This window comes from Magallana gigas, chromosome 5 (assembly GCF_963853765.1).
Source record: "Magallana gigas chromosome 5, xbMagGiga1.1, whole genome shotgun sequence".
Classification (NCBI taxonomy): Eukaryota; Metazoa; Mollusca; class Bivalvia; order Ostreida; family Ostreidae; genus Magallana; species Magallana gigas.
This window is the reverse complement of record NC_088857.1, coordinates 28,149,813-28,173,881: the sequence shown is the minus strand read 5'-3', so window position 1 is coordinate 28,173,881 and position 24,069 is coordinate 28,149,813. Positions and strand designations below refer to the sequence as shown.

The 24,069-nt window shown below is 32.0% G+C and overlaps 1 protein-coding gene across 4 annotated transcripts in view; it reads left to right on the top strand.

Annotated features, from left to right (window-relative positions):
• Nucleotides 1-24,069, top strand: part of LOC136275295 (fibropellin-1-like) — a 37,150-nt gene continuing 13,081 nt past the window's right edge. Inside the window, exons 1-5 of one of the 4 annotated variants that reach the window (XM_066083939.1) lie at nt 1-267; nt 6,628-6,830; nt 9,464-9,648; nt 20,950-21,053; nt 21,299-21,567. In XM_066083939.1, the coding sequence (XP_065940011.1) occupies nt 163-267; nt 6,628-6,830; nt 9,464-9,648; nt 20,950-21,053; nt 21,299-21,567 (866 nt within the window). In that variant the 5' untranslated portion in view covers nt 1-162. The remainder of the gene's footprint in view (nt 268-6,627; nt 6,831-9,463; nt 9,649-20,949; nt 21,054-21,298; nt 21,568-24,069) is intronic. The other 3 variants (XM_066083940.1, XM_066083942.1, XM_066083941.1) reach the window with 3 other exon arrangements.

The window sequence follows — 24,069 nt, the reverse complement described above, 5'->3', positions numbered from 1 at the left end:
TGTACATAGATTGTTCAGTCATCCAGAACATGTTTGTATAAAGAAACTAAACCAGGAAGCTTATTAAACAAACCTTAATGATTCCTAGCAAAGACCAGTTACGAGGCGGAGTAAAGAATAAAATGCAAAATACGTGAACATTTCTCTGCATGTAAAACCAGCATGTATATTTGGCCTACACTAACGTTTTTTGCTCTAATTCCGTGTGTGCTATCGAGCCATTTTCGAGGAGGATTGCTAACATGGAAGGCGGTAAATGAAACCCAGGTATGTGTTCATGTACATGTATTAAATAAAAAGGCATGCAAGATAGGTTTACTATTACGCATAAAATCACAATTTAATCAAGTTATAACTTAAAGTCATTGCTGCAGTCGTTATCTTTGTTTTAAAAAATGACAATGTCAAGTACTATATGTAGTTTATGAAATAATCAGTATCAATGGCTGTCTTGTTACTTTAAATAGATTACTCTCTGAACTCATTGTCCCTTGTCAATATGTACAGATGTTCCATCTTTGGACAGCTTTGTTCTCTAATAAAAAAAGAGACTGTCGATACGCACATTTTGACCCTAAAAATGACCAGACATATTATTTGTGTTTCGTTAAATTTTCTAAGAAAGCCAATTTACCCTAGCTCGTTTTCTTGGGTTTTTTTTACATCCTTTTTCACCAAACTTTCCTTTTTAGAAATAGAACATCGTAAGCGTCTCGTGGAATATATTATTATTAGAGTCGACTTAATGATGTTGGATAGTGTGGTTGTTTCATGCAATATGGTGTGCAAGTGAAGTTCAACTCCTACGTAGGTACTCAAAGTCGTTCCAAATTAAGATTTCCCCTTCATTTGTTAGCTGTCTAACTTTTTATTTTTTCTCTGAGATTATTTTACATACATTACTGTAACATACATTCCCACCTAGTGGTTTTTAAAATTGCCTAACAAAGTTCTATTGACAAACTGCAATACTTTAAACATCCTCATTGTATAAAAAGGGTTTTATGTAATTGAATTGCAGGTTTGAAATCGACATACTTGTCGGGGAAGGGTGTGTTAAATATTTGTATATTTAAAAACTACAATTTATCAATGCATTATGTGACGGTAAGCAACTGACAATATATATATATATATATATATATATATATATATATATATATATATATATATATATATATATATATATATATATATATATATATATATATATATATACTTAAATAAATAAAACAGAATGCGACATTCCAAATTAAATAAATTGTTTACTGTTAGCGCTTTCAGCCATGTCGGCTCTTCAGACAGGTATAACTGTCTGAAGAGCCGACATGGCTGAAAGCGCTAACAGTAAACAATTTATTTAATTTGGAATGTCGCATTCTGTTTTATTTATTTAAGTGTTTTTTGCTGTACCAAGGCTTTATATATATATATATATATATATATATATATATATATATATATATATATATATATATATATATATATATATATATATATATATATATATATATATATATATATCAACATGATATACATGTATATGTCAACATTTTGTCTGAAGGTCTCATCGTGTAATTGTCCTTTTATCTCGCCTTAGTCTGCAGTTTGTGCAATACGGATATTCATATCATAATTTTAGGTCACTGCGTTATACATCTATCCAAGGATCATTTCCATGTTTTCTTTTAAAATTTGAATCCGTTTCGGTAATAATCTGCAGCAATGAAACTACTATGAATCGATATGTAAGTCTTTAAGATAGATTTTATTACTTTTTCAAATTTATTTTTTCTCCAGCATAAGTCTCGAACCTTATTTCTTGTTATGATATATTGTGTCTAACTGAAACAAAAACAGATAACACTGACGCCATCGATATACCAGGTTTCTGTGTTTTTATGAAAAGCAGATTTGATATAGCAAAAGTTAAATCTGGGGGTATTATTATTGCTGTCAAAACAAATCTCGTTAAGTTTTTTACTGTACATAAGACAAACTCTCCATATGTATATTGGTTTTCGCTAGCTAAATCATTGTTTAATTTCCCAAATGATATTTTATTTGGTTCTGTCTACATACTCCCAGAAAATACAAGATATGCATCAAAAGATTGTTTTTCTAGAAATAGAGAGAGAATTGTTAAACCTCTCACGTGCAACTGAATATGTGTGTATTTTAGGTGATTTTAATGCTCGGATGGGTAAACTACAGGACTATGTGATAGTTGATGAATATTTAGCAAATCATAATACCTGGGATGAAGAAACACGAGAAGCTGTTGAACGTGGTAGTTCAATTCAATTCAATTTATTATCCTTGAGCTTTACAACTCATCGGAATACAAATTATAATACATATAAAATTATATACAAATGTGCAATGTGCAGTAAGTGAGTGGACATATTAAGACAATATAATCATGTACATATCAACATAAATGTATAAGTAGCTTAAACTGTAGTATTATTACAATGCTGCGCTCTCATTTTGGAAGCGCTAGATAAATATTTTCCTAAATTATTATTTAGTATACATAGTGATATACATATTAAGCTTGACCGCAAACCGGTAGACACTGTTAGTAATAATTATGGTTACAAATTTACCGAATTTTGTCAAAACAACAATATTTTTATTGTTAATGGTAGAATTGGTGAGGACAAACTCACATGTAAAAATAGTAGTACAGTAGATTATGGTATAATATACACTTATAAGAATATTTCCGACACATTAAGAACAACACAACTTAGGTGTGAGCCAGACGAGCTTTGCGGGCAGCTGGCCTTTAATGATAATACATCATCGATATCATGTGTACATAAAGTGTAACAAAAAATATAATTCCCCATGAATGACGTTAAAAACCGCCCAGAAAAAACATAAATAAAATATTTGAAAAAACTATGGAAACCTGTGTCCGAACGCAAGTGTAAATAACGTCTAGGGGCGAATATCGGATACATTATTATAAATATTATTATTAATTACGGAATGCTATATAATTCACTAAATATAGTGACATAAAAAAAACTTAAAAAAGAATGTAAGCTTCGTGCGCTGAGTGAAACTGGCTAGAATGACCTTTACTATTAACTCTGACCTTTTATACTGGCCTTCCTATGGCCCCGCCCTGTATTCCTACGCGAATCTATTCGAACACGTTAATATCATACAACATTTTCCCGCTATTCTACGAAACGCGGGAAAACTATATTATTTGTAGTGTGTTCATGTTTAAATTATTTGAAAATTTTTACATGCATGATTTTTGCAATTTATACTCTGATGTCCATCGTTCAATTACCTTTGAGCTTATAACTCATTATCATGATATTGAAACTCCTCCAACCGTACAACCACGTGATAAAAACAATACCCGTCAGTATAAATGGGACCCAGAAAAAGCAGAACAATACATACAGACAAACTGAATGAATTGTAGAGAGAAATTTATTGTGTAACTTGTTCTTATCCGCAGCAGATGTGACTTTAGATGTTAAACGAAAACCAAGACTGACAAATAATAGCATTAACACAAAGCCATGGTTCAACGCACAATGCAGAACGGCGAGAAGAAAATTCCACTTGGCTAAGCGTATCCACAACAAACTCAGGACCCCAGAGAACTGCGAAAAACTTAGATCCATTATAGTAAAGATAACAAAGCTACTATGAATGCATGTATTAAGGAACATAATGACTCTGTTAAATCTAAATTAAAAAATGTAAAGAAAGGTAACCCTAAAGAATACTGGAAAATCCTTAATAGTTCGAATAATAAATGTAAAACAGAAGTTGATATAAAAGCAATTATATGAAAAAGGTCAGTGAAGGAAACGGTGGTGATAATGATACAAATGATTGTGAATTTGTTCTTGATGATACACATAACTCTATTTTGAATGGTCAGATCACTGAGAACGAAATTTTACAAGCTGTCAGTAAGCTGAAAAATAATAAAGCCCCAGGGTATGACAAATTATGTAGCGAATATATATGTACTTCGGTATCGTGTGTTTTGCCATTGTATGTTGATTTTTTTAATTTGATCTATGATTCAGGTATAGTGCCTGAGGAATGGCTTATTGGTATTATTAAACCAATATACAAAAATAAAGGTGACCCAACCCTCCCAGAAAACTATAGACCTATTACTTTATTAAGCTGTTTAGGCAAGTTGTTTACAAGTATACTATGTGAACGTTTGAATATTTTTTTCTGAGAGTGTAGAATTAATTACTGAGGCCCAAACGGGCTTAAGGAAAGGATATAGTACGGTAGACAATGTATTTCTTTTCGATCTTTTGTGCAAATTTACGATTTTTAGCAAGAAAAAACTTCACTGTGCGTTCATAGACTTTAAACAAGCTTTTGACACGGTATGGAGATCGGTTTTATAGACCAAATTAATAAACAATTGTGTAGATGGTAAATGTCTTAGATTTGTAAAGTCTATGTACAAAGGAATCAAATCAATGATTAGTATTGGACAAGACACTTCAGAATTTTTCATGTGTAATATGGGGGTTAGACAAGGTGAGAATTTATCACCATTTCTCTTTTCATTGTATATTAACGATTTAGAAAACTACCTTGTACAAAATGGTATAAAAGGAGTTTCTAGCCTCAGCGAGAAATTGGAAACTGAGATGCATACCATGTTAAAACTTTTTATCCTTTTTTATGCTGATGACACGGTTATATTTTCGGTGAACCCAGACGATTAACAAATATCACTGAACCTTTTTTCTGAATATTTTGATCTAAGGAAACTCCAGGTAAACATTGAAAAGACTAAAGTATTAATCTTTTCCAAAGGTCGTGTTATAAAAAGAATTTTTTTATACAGAGGTGTACCTCTTGAAATTGTGAATAAGTTTAAGTATCTTTGTGTTATTATGGCTCGTAGTGGATCTTTTAAAAGTACGAAAAAATATTTAACTGAGCAAGCCTCAAAAGCTTTGTATGGAGTATTTAGAAAAATAAGATATTTTGATTTACCAATCGACTGTCAATTTGATCTGTTTAATAGTGTTATTAGCCCTATCTTATTTTATGGTTGTGAAGTGTGGGGCTACGAAAACACAGATATTTTAGAGAAAGTTCATTTAACATTTTTGAAATTTGTTCTGCATATTAAGTCCAGTACCCCAAATTGTATTGTTTATGGGGAAACTGGACGATACCCTTTGATTATTTTTATCAAGGTACGAATAATAACTTATTGGGCTAAACTTTTACTGGCACATGATTGTAAGCTTACGCATATAATGTATCGCTATTTTTATAAATGTTTTTCTGAGGGTTCGTTTATGCACCCTTGGTTGTTAGAGATATTCTTAACTCATGTGGTCTTTCCTATGTCTGGATTAATCAAAGTTTTTCTAGTATCAACTGGCTAAAATCTATTGTTAAAGAGACGCTCATAAATCAGTTTTTACAAGATTGGTTCAGGAATGTAGAAAATGCACCCAAATGTTTGAATTACAGAATATTTAAGAAAAGCTTTGGACAGGAAACTTATCTTAAAAAACTTACAAATTACTTAAGATTCATTTTTACAAAATTTAGAACCTGTAATCATAAATTACCAATTGAAACTGGAAGATGGAATAACATAGAAAGATGTAATAGAATTTGTTCGTTATGTAATAAAAACACTTTGGGTGACGAATACCACTATATTATGGAATGTCAGGTATTTTCTTTATTCTGCAACAAATTAATTGAAGAAAAATATTCAACAAATGTTAACACTTATAAATTTGGGAACCTTATGAATACCAGTGACATTGATTCATCCAAAAAAATTGTCCATATTTATTAAAAAAAAATATTAGCTCAATTTATTTAACTGTGTACTCTTCCTAACTTGACTCTGTATTTGTACATTTGTAAATATTTTTGTTTTTTGTACCTCATGTACCATTGATATGGTTTGAGCGAAATAAACATTGATTTGGTAGAAGTTTTAATTGCAGTTTGATCTCCTAGTGATGTCCCACTGACTAATAAAATAATCATTTGCTTGTTAACTGTTATCCTTAACCCCAGAGTCTGCAAAATAACGTATATTTATGATTTTAAACACACTCATTACTATGAACATATTTCTGACCCTTGTATACAATTGCAAGTTTTTTTTCTATCTTTGTCGACATGCAAGGTATAAATATGTTGACATGCAAAATAATTATGTCAACATGCAACATTACAATGAAATCGTAATCATAGTAAACTGTCACAAATACCTATAGTTACTCAGTAAACCAGAAAAGAAGTCCCATGTTTCATAATAATTTTTACAATAATTTCGATGTCCAACATTTTTCACCAACAACACTTTCAATAGATTCAGTCGAACAAAAGAAGAATAAAGCAGTGCAATTTTTTTTTTTTATATCAGATACAGTGTTATTGTCTATGTCATGAAGAAAGTTTGACACAGTGAAAAGCAATAGTTTAAAATCATTATACCGGTATAAATTTTAAAATGATATGAGGTGTTCATCACAGCTTTAAACTCTGACATTCAGTCATACTCTGTCTGAAAGACAGAAATTCAATTTTTTGTATTGAAATAATATTAAATACAACTTGACGTCTATTTTCCTTCCATAGATACTCGTCAGTCATCGTGTTTCCTATGTCTTCTCTTACTGCTCCAATCCAGAAACCGCTACATTGCAATGTTTCAGTGGATGTACAGGCAGTGTAATAATGAATGCAAATTGCACGGAAAGCAATTCAACAGAAAATTGGGCGGATTTCGAAGGTGTCACCAAATTTGATATCACAAACCAAACAACGTTCGTCTTTCTACGGTTAGTATCTATTATGTAATCTACAAAATTTAAATGGCAATGGCCTAGTGTACAATATTACAAGATAATGTTAATTGATGAACCAGGCAGGTTAAATGTCATAATATTCAACTGAATTAATCAAGTATAATAGTTATGACAATTTCTTGCATGAAAAAAAAAATATGAACGAATAAAATCATGTACACGTGAGATAGGTGATAGTATGAACATTTTGACATGGTCATTATTTGAGCTGACATATTTTTCAAATTTCAGTTTTTCCATTTTTTATTATATATAATGCTATGTCAAGCCTTTTCTAATGAGTGACAAAATGTTGAATGTTGGCTATCCAGTTACAAGCAAGATACAGTACTCACATTTCTTTATTTTTGTAAGCGTGGCTCATGTCAAGTTTTTGTTATTTGGTACATGCCACAGGGGCCAAGCCCGTTTTAACATTAATTTCAATGTAACCATAAATAAAGAATTAATGTTAAAACGGGCTTGGCCCCTGTAGAACATGCATTTGGTTTAGTTGCATATTAGTGTAAACTTAATTATCTTAATATATTTACATCCAACAAGTATTATTCCTTCTATTTCTCACGGAAACTTATAGTTAATTCATAGCTCTATAGAAACAGCCAGACTAAAATCTACACGCCCCGTTTATCGATTGGTCGAAATATACAGGGGCTGAAACTGACAAGAAAATGACAGGATGGATATTGACACGCCCTATTTATCGGTTGGTCCAAACCTACAACGACCTAGGAAAAATCACGGACTGCACGAAATAATCATGACGATGTCAGAATCAAAGTCTCACAGGAGACGATTTGGCTGTTTCTTTTAGCTAACGTACTTACGTACATTAACAGTAATTTAGTAAATTTTACTTACTTTTCATAATCAATTTATCAATTAGCTAAACGAAAGATGTTAATATAAACAATGAAATGCTTTCTTTGGTGATTCATTCGGGTGCTAACGCGGGTTATGTATTTTTTTTCTGCAATGTCGCTACCTTCATATCCCGAATGAATCATCAAAGAAAGCATTTTATTGTTTTATTAACAACATTTAAACAGTTTCAAGTGTTTGTCCACATCATAGTTTATATAACTAAATGAAAGAAAAAACATAGTAGAAGGCTTAAACTTGTTTGCATAAGCAGAAATGTATCTCGTTTGAAACTTGACAACGGACATTCAAATTTTGCGTGACCATTTGTAATAACTTTTAAATATTCCAAAAAAAAAAAATGTAAAGTTAAAGAAAAAAAAGATGTGCACCATGTAATTGTGAAACAGAATTTATAAACGTGTATACAATCAATGGTAAAATCAAGGTAAATGTGCTTTGAAGTTGAAAAAATACCTTGCGCACAAAATACAGTACAGTCTTCATATTTGATATGAAGCGAATGCAACCCATTTACTGATCTGTTATTTTTTATTACAAATAAGTTTAAACTCTGCTCCATGCATGTCTTTGATTTTAACTTGATTATTCAAAACTTCCCATTTATATTCAGTGATATAAATTTATGAACTGTATACAGAAAAATATGTTGCGCATTACTATTGTAAACCTATTTTTAGTCCCCTACCGGTTTTCACCGGAGGGGACTATAGCTTTCCTCTGCGTCCGTCCGTCAGTCCGTCCGTCTGTCCGTCTGTCCGTCCGTCCGTCCGTCTGTCTGTCCCACTTCAGTATTCCACTTTTTTTCTTTATGCGTTTGAGGAATAATATGAATTTTGCTGAACAGCTTCAAAATGTCAAACTACGGATCAAGTTTACACTTTTGTAGCGTCTGGTTGACATATTTTCGAGAAAAATTTTTATATTCCAATTTTTTAATGTTCGGGTTCGATATTCTGCATAGCAGTGCATTGTTTTCACAATTTCCACAAACCGGTAGAGGACGTGTATTGCTTAATATACAATATTCTCAGAATGCTTGTTTTAATTAACAATATTACTTTTTTTCGGAGATTGAAAAAAAGATAGAACCATTTTAAGAAGACCTTGGACTTTCGGTTGGACGTTGCTACATGTATCTATCTCTTGCGACAAAACAAGTTAAAAAAGACGCGTTTTCAAGGGAAATATGCACCAATTGCGAAGTATTAGCTCAACAGCCAGACAAATCTTGTTGATTCCAAAGAGCCATGGTTGAGTGGTCAGCAATGAAATAGACAAGCCTACGTCACATTTCTGTTTGACACAACTACAAAGTCCAAGCTTTTGTTTAAATGGTTCTAATTATGCTTTAGATTTAATTGCGATTGCATCAAATATCAGAGTACCAATGCAGAGTTATATAGATAAAAAAGAAATACAAAAACGATGTTTTAACAATACTAACAATCGACACATCCTCCCCTCCCCATAATATATAAATATTGCGCAACGAATTATCATTGGACAATGTGTGATCATCACTCCTCTCCACATAACGTACATATATTGCGCAACAAATCATTTTTGGACGATGTGTGGAAGGTTTGATTATATTTATGATTATTTCATATCCTGAAAGATTTCTGATGCTTACGTGTAGTTTACTAATGCTGTATTGAAACTGATTTTTATTCCTAGACTATAGCAGTGCCGTTACTATAATGGTAGATTTACAATTTCAGATTTTTTAGTTCTGCTTGGATGTCCCTTGCTCACTCCGCTAGTTCTTGGAGTCTCCTTATGACTGTAGATTTAAGTATACGAAGTGATACTGGGAAAATAAACCAATCACCTGTATCGTCTGTGGCTTCATCTATGATATTTTCTCGAGCATGTTGGAATTCCGTTGGAATTCCTTATATTCCAGGTAAAATTATTGGTTACTTTTTGTATTGCAGGTAAAAATTACTTTATACAAACTTTTTAGTCTCTTCCACTTTACGAGATGGTAACAGTTATAGTTTCCCTAATAGATTTCAAGTTTGTACCACATGTAAATGATTTTGAAAGTCTTCTTCTGAAGTGGTAGTTAGCCCGGTAGGATAACAACACTGTTTTGTCAACTAAATACTACCTAACATTCATGAACGTTTCTCATGTATGATTTAATATTGATAAAATGTTGTAATTTTCAAAAACAGTTTTTAAAATCCATATTGTGATTCAAGGGAAAAGTTCTATTCGTTGTCTTTTTTATTCTTCCTGTCAGTTTGTTATAATATAGTTATATTCAATACTCATCTATTTTGGCATAATATACAATGTGTTTCTATAACGTAAGCATACAGTGCCAAAATAGAGCACTGCAAATAAGTCTCAATAGTGGGTATTGAACTCTCGACCCTAAAACCATAAGCCTAATGCGCTAAGTCACAGCTACTTAGCAAGTCTCATTAGTATACAATAGTCAGCATAATAATAACAATAACGTAATATACTACTTATATGCCTAAACAGTAGTCAGGGTTTGATATCTTCAGATACCTCGCATTAAATCTAAACCACAATTATCAATTCTCCAGCTCTTGCACTACGTATCAAACCCATAGGCTACAATTTTTTTTATCTAGCTAGAACATGCAAAACACCACAAACCCACTCAATTATATGTTGAACAAGAGTTTAACAAATTATATTGAACAAAAGTTAAACAAGTTATATTCAAGTTGGTGAAATTAACGGCACATGGTTTTCCATGCAATATGCACCAATTCTCGGTTTTCCGAGATAACAACTAAATACTAGTAACGCGCTGAAGTAACGTGTGGAAATCGAGCACACTTAGGCCGACATTTACAGACCCTGTCTGTCAGCATACTGCCTTTATAACTTGGTTTTCCAAACGTTTTCCGGTACCACATAGAGAAATGATTTTTGTGTTCGTTAAACATCATCAACAGATAAAAATGAAATTAATCTTAAAGAGGTTGGCTCCTGAAATAATAGTAATATCAATCATCCAAAAATCACTTAGATATAAAGAGAGGGACCTTAAAGGGGCATGGTCACGATTTTGGTCAAAATCTATTTTTCTGCTTTTATTATTCACAATGCTTTAGGAATGCATTTCTAATGATCAAATGAAATTTGGGTGCCAGGCGATGAGTTTTAAGCAAGATACAGGACTCACAATTCTTCGTCATGTAAACAAGACTCGTGCCCTATTTTTGTTTACATAGGTTCAATATACCAGTAAAAAATCTTTTTCAAGCTGATCTGTCTATCTTCTTATTCATTTTAAGCATTAATAAACAGTTCCTAACGATTAACACATTTATTTGAGGTCTAAAACTGGAATTTTCACTTCAACATTCAAAATGTAAACAAACGCTTTGTTTACATAGCAAAGATTTGTAAGCTCTGTAACTCGCGTATAACTCAACAAATGACACTCAAAGAACAAGATAGGATAAGGGCCATTTATGGCCCCATCAGCAAATATGTTCATTTTACTACCATGCATAGTATTGACATCAGCAATCAACATGATAGGATTTTTTTCTTGGTAACCCTTCAGTATAGTTGCCTAGCAACGAAACAAACGTGACCATAGTTTCGGTCTAAATTAAGAAAATAAAACCTCTTCATTCAATTAGAAATCTTAATTTACTGTTATTTGATTAGCATAAGTTTATTTAATTGAAGTACCAACATGAATTAATGCATTAAATGCATAAAATTATTTACTCAGCGTTTCCATGGCAACCATGGATTTCCTTAGTAACCAACTAAATAACTTCTATTTCAAGCCCGATTGCATTCTGAGAAGTATTATAATACAAGTTAATAAAAAACTTTTAAAAGCTTTTAAATAAATAATGTAACATATTTCTTTTTACATTAGTGTTAATGACATTGTGTTTCCTGTTACCAAAAAAAAACATTCCATAGCAACCATATGAATATAGATAGATCTGCAAATGTATAAGGTTGTTTGTGCTTAACATAGCATTGACCTTAGTTCTCGACATCTTAGAGGATTTTCTTGGTAACCATTTGATATACATATACATGTAGAATCATGCTATTGAAAAGATATGAGTGAGGGTTCCGTTATTAAATACATAAAGGTGTCCTTTTACTTATATGGTAGTTACAATAAATTACGTATTTATCATCCTTCTTTTTAAAACTTTTAAAACTATCAATAACATTAACACATCAAAAGAAAAACGTAATTTAAATTCAGAAATTCATTTATTCAATGACTTTTTTCGGTAACCAATTAAAAAATATTTCTAGCCCATATACAAACAGCATGCACAAGTAAAAAAGGTACATAGTATTTAACATTGCAGTTATTTTTCTCCTTATTTTTTCTACATATTGAAATGTGCATGTTTCCTAGCTACACATTCCAGAAAAATGTGTTTACAGCGAGAGAGAAGATAATGTACAAAATAGTATTATCTATTATATTGATTGGTACCTGTACATGTAACAAAGAATGATACATATCTCCCTAAAGTATTAACAAACATGAATGAAACACATGTAAAAATTAGTATCGTCCATTATACTTCACATATAATGGCTTAAGCAAGCACACATAACATATAGTATTCATATTAAAGTAATGGTTTCAAGAAATCATATTATAGTCAACAACATTGTGATTGTACATGTACACATGTTGTATACACATCAAAGAATTCTTCACAACAGGCTACATGTAAATTAAATAATCAACAGAATTTATCGTACTATCAACAGAATGTATGGTACATTCATGTACATTAGCAAATACATATAACAATTACATGTACATATGTGCACTGTAATAATGTTTCATTATCTGAAAGAAAAAAATCAACTTTTAACAACACACTTTTAAAAATCTAGCTATATACATACTGTAAACTAACATTTATTCGCGACGACTTTATTTCGCAAGCCTAATCCACGTACGTTTTGTTATTACAATCATACGCCAAAGACTGTCATCTCGAATATATCTCACCATGAACCAAAGCCCTTGCAAAAATTTAAGGCATACAAATAAAAGTTGGTTTACAGTATATGCCTGCTCACAAAAATTCTGTTATATGTAATATTCTTTTATGGCCATTTACTTTGCATTTTCATCTGAATTGAGTCCAATTTTCATGAAGCAGATCTACACAAGCTAGCACATACAATGAAGATTCATGATCTGAAAAAAAATCAACAATACAAAACACATTTCTTAGACACAATTCACAATTTTGATTCAATTTAATTGATTAAATTGTCTTAATAATTTAATTAAGACACTATTCTTCTCAAGGTCACTGGCTCAATCACTACATCTGTTTACAAGCTCAATACCTTACCCCTGTGCTATGATGATGTTCAACCATAATGATTGATACAATTTAACAAAGCATTTTTAAAAATCCAAATGAGGTTCTATTGTTGGCCATACGTATGTTCCCAAAATGGTCGACGTTAACATAGATCTCGTCATCGCCTGAAGTTTTTTGACTAACTACTTTTAACAACAAAGTAAAATGACTAAGCAAACATATATATATATTACTTTGTATTATATCCTAGGATATGAAATATTCTTGCAATTTTCCTCGTTTACCGATGTAAAGGCTCGCAATCAATATAAAGTGAGACTACTCGAAATGTCAACTACAACTTTTTCTAGGTCACGGAAAATTCGGATTTCGTTTTTTGACTTTTGTAACCGTATTATTAGCATTTTTCACATAATTTCAATGATATTAATGTCTAAACAGTATGTATTGTGATGCTGTCATTCTGCTCTGTTTAACTGGGCCTAGAAGTCTGGGTATCTTTTTCTAACAAACTATTGGCGATTTGTGAAGTGACGAACAATTACTGATGAGAAGCAGTCTATAATTACCTACAGTTTTATTCATCACATTATACTTTGGTCTTGCTGTAAATCAAGCTGTTTGATTTTTGAAAGCATGTTTTTTGTTGGTTCTGGGGACTTTGAAATCGGATTCAGTCATCTCGTGGTTACCTAATCTTACAACTTTCAGATCGAGTTACGATTTTACCATTATTCCGGTCTTCCGTATTTTTAAACTTTACATAACAGTTTCGGCAGTTTATTCCGTTGATCCTTCCAGTTTTATTTATGTATGAATACCAAATCTGACATCTGTATTACGACTTGTTTCTGTCTTCCCATACGTTTTTGTCGTTCGTCGCCATGTTGTTGTGCAGACGATAAATGTTTACCAAAGGGGAATAACTCCAAAAATAAACTCGTCAAAAGAAGAAAAAAAGTCGGAGAATCATAGGACACATTTTTTAAATCTGGCCATCAAAGAAAAATATGCTTTATTTCCTTTTGAAATGTACCATACAGAAAAAAAATGTTACGACGGCCATTTTGGGAACATACTTATGGCCAACTACTGCAATTTTTTATTCATATAGGTTTGAAAAATATGAATGCTTTAATTATATTCATAAATAATTTTTAATAAAGAATGAAATGTATAATTAATTTATTTGATATTATTGAAACAAACATATTTCTACATTTTCAGAAATACAAAAAAAATATTGTATAAAAATAATTCTAAGAGCATATATTCTTCTTTGAACAACAAAATCTTGTTTTAGATTTGATACTTAAACAATCCATATGGAAATGTTTCAGTGTAATATTCCACCTTAATGCAAATACAATCAATATCTGCTTTTCAGTACTTTCAGTACTTTGATTATGTACTGTCAACAAAGTTGGGGGCTTTCCACATTCTAAAAATAGATTTCGAGGGGTTTGAAGATGAATTTGCAATACAATCGTGATTTAGCATTGTAAAATGTTAAAAGGATTAACAAAAATCAACCATTACTTACATTACTTTGAGCTTCTAAGTACTGTGCACAATTTCACTGTACGTAGGCTACTATTATAGCTTCTATAGTGACATCAGGCGACAATCGTCGTCTGTAAAAACGAATGCGTTTGTTTACACCTCTTTTTTCATAAATAAAAAATAATAAAACACATTCTATTTTAATACATATTTGTTCTAAATTAGTAAATTTTAACTTTTTATAAGGATATGGTATGTAGTCATTTCAAGCAGTCGCTGCGAGCTGGGCTGCAGGAACGCTACGTAAGCCGCGTCAATCTTGATACTTATTGTGTTGTTCACATTAAAATTCATACTTCAAAGGATAAAAACTAAATAAAATCATAATGAAAAGTAACATTGCTGATACTTTTGTGAAAATACACATATGTAACTACATAAAATAATGTGCACTTACCAAACTTCTGCAAGTTCAGCTTCACCGTCACTCAGAATGTTTGTTTTTATAAATAAATGCGCACATTTATAAAAATCACCATTTTCCTAGATATCTTGTTGACTGGTTATGGATACAGTAGAGACAGCTTGATCGAAGTACACTGTGTATTGATAGTATCTGTGGTAACATATCTAAAATGGCTGCAAAATAAGCAAGTTCAGTGAACTGACAAAACAATAGTTAAGTAACCTAATCATGACAGTCAATAGTTCAAAGTAACGCAATCATGAAAAAAATTGATTTTAATATGGTGGATGGGTTTGAGTGAAATTTCATGTGATGATCCAGTATAATTGAAGAATTTTATGAATTTCAAAGAGGATGGTGAACCCAATATGAATTGCAAAAACCGCTTGTTTGGATAAAGCTAACTTGATCCGTATTATAAAAAACAAATAAGGTTAGGGCCGCTGTTGCTTGTACAAATGAATTTACCTTTAGGGATAAACTCCATTATAAAAGATAAGAGCAGAACTTTAACTTGTGATTTTGGTCATGCGTTTTATATTAAAATTGAACATGCTTATAAACCGTCCTGCCACCAACTTGGTGAGCAGGTTCATGTAAATGACTGCATAATAAATCAATCAACCACAACTACAACAACCAATGAATCCAATTGGTTAATAAAACAATATAAATCAATCATATCAGCAATCTTATTGTTCAATCAATCCATAATCAACCAATTAATTAATTAATCATTAATTTCAATTCACCATTGTCAATCAGTGGATCAAATAGTGGATATATATAGCGCTTTGCTAGTGGATTAATGGCTAGGTTTGCTGGACCGTGTGAACAGGCCCAGGAGATACATCAAAGACCTGAGAAACCCTGCCCTTGTGCAAAATCTACCACATTATTAGTTTAAATAACTATTCTTTTGGGTTACTACCATTAATATTCATTAAATATGTCTTGTTCACATATCCCCATGTAAAGTACTTACTTGATGTAAAGTTTCATCCACTTACTATTTTGATAGGTGGGGCTGTATTCTAGTTGAACAATTTCTATTATAGTCACCCATGATATATCTCTATAATATTTGTCATTATCTTCATGAAGTCTTGTTTGTCAATTGTTGATCTAAATGTAGGACTTTGGTTCAAATGTTACGAATTTGGATGTGTCCATTGCCGCTAAAATCACGTTTTATGACTTGCTTTACTTACTACGGATAGGGATAATTGCAATGTCCAAGAACTATTATAATCCCAAAAGTCTTATATTGGTAACATAATCTCTTCACAAACTTATAATTACACCAGTAACAATCAATGCCAGTCATATTAGCAAATCATCCTGGACATTGCAGATATCTTTACACTCTTTGATATCAGGCTAAGCGGTCTACCTTCTGCAAGATGAACATGCATTTATCACTTGTTACATTTATTCAATCCACTTATTCTCTGTCCTTTTTGCTTTATACACAGGCGTTGAATTCTTTACACGCGTTGATTAACAGAACATGATGTTAATTCCTGAGAAATAAAAACAATGTAAAAAAAACAAATATAACGCGTATTTCAATACTGTTTCTTGGAGATTCTTCAATAAACATTATTAAGGAATAAGGAATCATTCTTTGAGTATTATGAGGTGATAATTTTGGTGGGGGCGTGATCAAATCCAATAAAGCCCGAAGGGCTTTATGATAGTTTTGATCACGCCCCGACCGAAATTATTACCTCATAATATTCAAAGAAAAATTCTTTATTACTTATATTTATATAGTTTTAAGGCATTGTTCGATTTAATATTTAAATATAAATGAGCAAACCTCGATGGCGCCCAATTATTATACGTCATTTGAAGTTTTGGGTTATTTAGTACAAAATCGATACGTACATGTAGTGTTATCACAGGCAAAGGCACTGGAAAATGTAAATTAAAAAAAAAATTAATAAAAGAAAAGCAGTGATTTAAATCACTGAAATATCTTCATTTTTATTTTTGAAATATTGATTACCGTGTGTCAAACTTTCTGTGTTTTCCACAATATATATAGCCTACTTGATATTAAAAAATTATGTTACATGCCAGTTTATTAAAGGAACAAGCTTTTAAAGTAAAAAGTAAGTAAGCTCATCACAGAAAAACAAGGTAGATAAGATTTTTTTTCTCATTATTTTTTCACTGTTCATAGCAATTCATCATTACATTGTACATGTATAAATCTGCATTGAAAAAATATACCAAAAAATAGAATAAGTTTTTAAGCATACGAATCGTATTTCTTGTTTAAAGCATGCAGTGAATGACATACATGTACACAGGCTGGTTACGGCCCTGTTTCACATTTTTCAGAGTAAATAGCAAAGAAACCAACTTGCTTTTGGTTGTTAAAAAGCTACCTCGTTTGCTTAAATATTGTTTACAATGTAAAACCTAGCGTTTCTTGAATTAATTGTTTGAAAACAAATGAGCCTGCTTGACTTTAAAATGAAATGTAAATATTTTAAAACGAACTTTACATACGTCTTTGTTACATAGTCTATTATGTTATCCCTTGCCCATAACCTCATCAATGAAAGTCAAATATTTCAATTTCTCATCGCACCCGGTCTCACGTTTGATATTTAGAAGTAGATAGGTAGAGATATGTTTGCCATATTTAACGGTATTAACCTCAAACCTTTGGTGGCAAAGGGGGTAACAAATTTCCACTCCTTGATCCCTCCCTTTGTAAAACATGCCAAGAATGGTTATTCACTGTGCCGGATAATTATGCTAGTGCTTAAAAATCCATGTACATCAAGTTTGTTGACATACACAAAGTTGCGAATCCTCGTTAGTTTGAATTAACTTGAACAAAGAACAGTTGATGATGTTTTATTCGAAATTGAAGAGAGTGAATAAGGATGTTTACTGGTGGTGGAATAAGAGTCTTAAGAAACATTACTTCGGTAAGTTCTTGTATATAAAGTTATAAACACAACCAGAGGGCTCTTTTTTCATCGCGTCGTCAGGATGAACTCCTTGATAGTTGACTGGTTAACGTGATTTGCAGTTTTATAAACTACTTAAAGCAAATTGAAAGTTGGAAAGGGACTAAACTTATCAAAAATCTTGACAAACAAGAAAAAAGGTCTTTGGTTACGGTTATATTTAACTTTTAAAAAAAAAAACCCGGGGGGGGGGGAGGGGGGGGGTAGCGCACTGATGAAAAAGTTTTCAATAAAATAAATCTAATAAAACATTTTCAAATTATAAAAAGTGAATTGTCATTGATCAAAAATGTAAATAATTTAAACGAAGCGGCGCGTATGAATACAAAACAACAACAGCAACAATATTCAAAATGAATGCGCCTTCAGCTGATGCAAAGCTATTGAGCTGAATTCAATGGAATACGGATTAAGGTAGTCCTATACTCGGCACTAAATGGGCTCAATCATTAAAAGCTTAGCTTTAAATGATAAATATTCATTCTAGCAATACATATACAAAAGAAAATATGCATGTTTACGTGCCAGTTTGTTTGTTATCACCTCTCAGACGGGTGTACCCCCTTGCAAAAATTATTGACAATTATGAAATTTGCCAGACGTCCGTTTTTCCTAAAAATAATTACCAATTTTGGGAATATTAGAACTGAACATACAAAATAGAGTATAAATATTTATTTAAGCCATATCTCATCAATAATTTTGCGCAAATTTTTGTAAGTAAGTACGCTTTATGGACCTGATGTATCAAAATAGAATACAAAAAATGCAATGCTAGTATCGCGTTTGGTAATTTTTTTTACTATTTTATGGACTCAAACTTAAATTCATGGTGTTTATTCTATAGATTGACATCTTAGAAAAAAGATTTGGTAAAATAAATTATATGTTGACGGATTACTTTTCACGCTATCAGCTCTAAACCAAGTAGACCCTGACGAAAAAATCCGTAAAAATCACATTTTGCTACAGTTTTCTGCCTATAGATCTGTCAACAATGTTAGATATCATTTAAACATTAATTAATTGACGAATGATTAAATTCGAAATAGCTTCTGTCTCTAAATTTAAACCGGTTTTAGTAAAAGAAAAAGAAAATTTCGGGGGGGGGGGGGGGGGCATCAAAACAAAGAAGATATAAGCATACCTGAGATCCTGGTTAATCGGAAACTTCGTTTTTCATTTAACTTTAACAGAATCGAGTTTCTCAACATTAATCATTTCTATCTCTCATAGAATACATGTATTACCGTTCTAATTGCTTATTATTTCCATTGTTTACAACAGCAATGTAGAGCAAAATCAATACCGGGTATCTAAAACGCTTTGTAAAAGTCGAACCAATATTGTAAAATCCGTATTATGACGTAGTGCGATACTCGGACTACTTTAAATACAATTAGAGAGTTAGAATCTGAACCGACTGAATTGAAAAACGAAAGGGAAATACATTCGATGGCGTGTGATATTATCCACTGTGCAACAAGATTCGTTAAAACTGGTTTTAATGCGAATTTGATCGCTGGAATATGCACCTGGGCATAACCATGCAAGGAGACGCGATCGTGGACGAAAAAGTTGGGTATGTCGACAGATACATGTATAATGGTATGTATGTGCGACTTCTGTAAATGTTGTGGTGACTAGATAGTTAGTCGGCGAGGTACTGATTATCTGCCGTTTGGAATACGCCGAAGGAGTTGATGCACTACTCATTGCTTTGCTTTACGATGCTTATTTTGATGACTGATCATGTACGTGTGTTAATTTTAAAACTCATCGTTACCAAATTTTAACAGCAGTTTTACCGTGAAAATGCATGCGCCTATATGTTCGTTATGATTTATACCTGAAATTGGAATAGCCAGCCTCTCCGTAAATGTTGATCGTTGATCTAATGCAGACGAAATCGTGAGAAGACGCTTAATTTTCTATTTAATGAATTAAATAATGTGAATATTTTTATTTTAGAAAGTAAAACTTTCAATTATTTATATTCATAAAGTTGTATTTTGTTTGCTGACAATTAAACAGACACAACTTTACATTTTGTTGCCAGTGTTTATTTTGAAAATTCTACAAACGTAGTTCTATAAATAGTGTTAAATCAGAACAGATGAGAAAAGTAGATCCGGCAAAATTTTATTGATGCAGGTATCAAAGAAATTGTTCGACCAATCAGAAACGCCAATATTGTATCAAATTAATAAATATAAAATGATTCAGAATGTTGCTTACAGCATCAATATTTGACAGTGTTGTCAACAAAGCATAAAACTGTTAAACAGAGTAATAGTATGTCAAGCTCCTGTATTCGATGCGGCTGATATTTTACTATACTCTCTTCCTAGTTTCTCCTTCCACCACTTTTCGCAGAATCAGTTATATTTTGATAATCATACATGTATATACCTTTGTGCTCAAACAACGTTTATCTACTAAAATGAAAAAATAATCCTGATTATCTGTTTTGAAACGCCCCCTCTACCATGTATACATTTCCCATTATGAATCTCTGTAAGAAATTTGTTTTCGTTCCTATGACGTTTTCCAAGAGAAAAATGATAATGTGTCAATGAAGATATTTTAATAGTTTCCTTTTATCTCAATTTCAATTGTATTTCTTTCACGGGTGTGTGTATTTTTATTTAAAAAAATCGTCCAAACGTGACGGAATCAATCAACAACTTGGGACAGACTAACAATTGTCGACAAAGATATCAGCGATTAAAATAGTTCTTGTCAATTTATTTATTTTACAAACTATTTTGATTCAATATCTTTGTATGTACCACAATGTACCTGATATACATTGTAATTGACATAATTTGTGTATCTAGCCAGCTTGTCAACACTATCAAAAATATTAAATGGTATTATAAGGCAAATTAGTAAACAATGCACCTTTATATCACCTTTCTTAGTGGCGGACTTTGACGGAGATAATGTTGGTTGTCGCTTTGCATCAGGACCAGATGAATGTGCTAGTATTTGTGGAAACCATTTATCATTCCTAACATTAAATGAGGTAATTGATTTTATCATTTGATACCAAATAAATTTATCTTTCTTTTTTTCATTGAGATTATTTCGCATTTAAAAACTACGAAAGTCTATTAATTCGCTATAGTTTCGCGTTTATTCCCAAAAGAAACGCGTTTCTTTTGCGAAAAAAAATATTTTTTTAAACTACAAAAATGAGATCAATGGGCTTTCGTAAAAACTACTGCTCCGCTGCAAAAGCTTTTAACAGAATACTTTTTTTTCTTTCAGGCTACCTGCTCATTTACTGTCAATAGCAATTTGAGTAGTACTGCTGATGGAGATTACGCAGTGGCTCTACAGATAGAGGATTTCGCTGACTCGTCTTCCAGTATTCCTATAAGCAGTGTACCATTACAGTTTATAATTACTGTTAAATACGGGGTGTTTTGTTTCGACGCCCCACGTTTTGTCTCTCCAACACCTGCTGCTGGGGAAACGTTACAGGCTCAAAATAGATCTCTACAGCTTAATGCTAGAGCCTTTATTGTGCATTCAAAGTAAGTTAGTATATCTGATGCAATTAAATGACTACTGAGAATAATTTGGAACAAACAAATCAGAATGTTACGATTTGCGGTCCATTATTTAGTGTCTTCCCACAAATGTTTATTTAAAAATAAAATTTGGTGCAATACCGTTTTAAAAAAAAATTAACATTTGTGGGAAGACATTACTATGTATGGGATTTTGCTTTCACTTCCTATGATACCGTTTTAATATTGTTCGCAAATCATTGCCTGACGTCATTTTTAAGGTTTGAAAGTTGCCTTCTCCGAAACAGTGAAGGCAATGGGAGCAAGCAATAACAAGATTTTTCATGAAAAAGATTAACTGATGCATGTTTAATGTGTCAACATTTACATTCACATTTGATGAAAACAATTAATATATGGGATGTAATGAGCAACAATGAGTTTTCAAGTAAAATGGCTGAGAATTAAGAAGAACAAAAGTTGTTTAAAATAATGTTCTGTTCAATATGCTACCTAAAATTTAAAATCCGACACATTTAGGGGTCGGCCCCTAAAACACTGTTGTACAGATATCTCGAGCACGGTTAACAATTCGTGAACACTTGTAGAACAAAATATGTTTATATTTGCTAGACCTTTTATTTGATATCAAGAATAAGGGGCTAACCCCTCAAATTAGGGGCCAGAAAGGCTACTAAATCTTTTTATAATAACTCTTTTCCGAACAATAATTTGATATTAATCATAAAAGCAAAAAAGGAGCTTTTATTATGCTTAATTTAAAACTTAAGTTTTAAAATCGGACGATGCATTACAGAGTTATTGGGATTTAAAAATTTTCCAGAAATTTTGATTCCTTGTTCTTGGTTAGGGAAATAGTGTAATGTTCAAAGTTTAATTAACTCGTACCTAAACTAATTCGGAATTTGTTAATTCGTACTTGAGCTCATCCGGAATTTTTTTTAAATTAAGTCGTTCTTGAAATTGTTAAGATTTTTGGTAATTCGTTCTTGAAATCATTCGGATTTTGTTAATGCGTACCAAGAATTATTCGGTTTTTTTTTTAAATTTACTCTTGTAGTTGGTTTAGAACTCCGGTTTTACTCTCGACACTAACGGAAATGCTTTCACCAGAGTAACTGCTTACACATTTTGTCTTGCTAAACGTGTAATATGGTGTCCGTAAATTATAAATAAATTTTTACCTGATTAGTAATTACTGTAAAATCAACTAAAAAATTCTTTCATTTTCGATAAAGCAGCCCAATATAACGAAAATGAAAGTAAGGTGGTAGACGCGCTTTGACGGATCCAAGTCAGTGGGCGTTAGCATCAATAATAAAATATTATTGAATGGCTACGTAAAGAGTGAATGGGAACTTACTTAGAGTATGCATAGAAGTTAAGATTTGACAAATGTTGAATAAAGAAAATAAGGGAATTCGTTCCTTGAAGGCGCAATTTTAATTTTGATGGATAGAACTTACATTCACTTATATAAGTCCTACCTCTAGCGAATGAAAAAGAACTCTCCAGAGCGGGGTAACAAAAAACGCCATTCTCTCACCTGAGAGCATGCTACACAAGCTTCACTTACACCTCTGTCAACGCCCGATACGCGGATGGACTAATTAACGTCATTGCAAAGATGTAGGACGGGTTCATCATGCATCGCAGATAGTTTGGATCGGACATCTCTGGTTAATATTAAAAAATTGACAAGTAATAGCTCTACAAAACGCTTGCCTGACTAAACAAAATTATTCAATGGAAAAATGCTTGTATCAATTATGCCCCAGTCACACATTCACGGATCAACTTCACGGTTCTACTACGGAATATTTTCCACGGTTGACACCGGAAAATCAAATAATCTTTAATGCCCCAGTCACACATTCACGGATCAACTCCTATGTTCTACTACGGAATATTTTTCACGTTTGACACCATACGGAGTTAGTACGGATGCACTACGGAATGGATACAAATTGATAGATACGAATAACTACGGATTTATACGGAGTTAAAACGGACTTCTACGTTCTAAAACGGTTTAGTAAGTTTTTTCTAAGGAGGTACTACGGTGGTTTCATCGATCCGTAGTGGAATTTTGAACATGTTTCAAAAATTGTCGCAGCTATACAAGTATTGCTACGTTTGGGTACGATAAAAGACGGAAAAGCCACGGGTCAATACATATCGCCACGAATGATTCAGGATCGCTTCCGTAGCTAATTCGGCATTTAATCCGTGAATGTGTGACCGTGAATAGGCTATCTTATCAGAAGTGAATTTTAATTTCGCTGCTGATCATAAATTTATAAACGGAACGTGCAAATTTAAGACGAAACGTCAGTCTTTTCTGCGATCTAGAACATGTACATAGATATATCACTTGAAATTCAATTCTTTTATGAATTCAATTTTTTTTTTAGGATTGTACACATATCATATAATTAAGTGCATGTAAGCTTGAAAGCTGGAGATTAAATAGTCATTTTTTTAAAAATTGTATTTGTTATATTA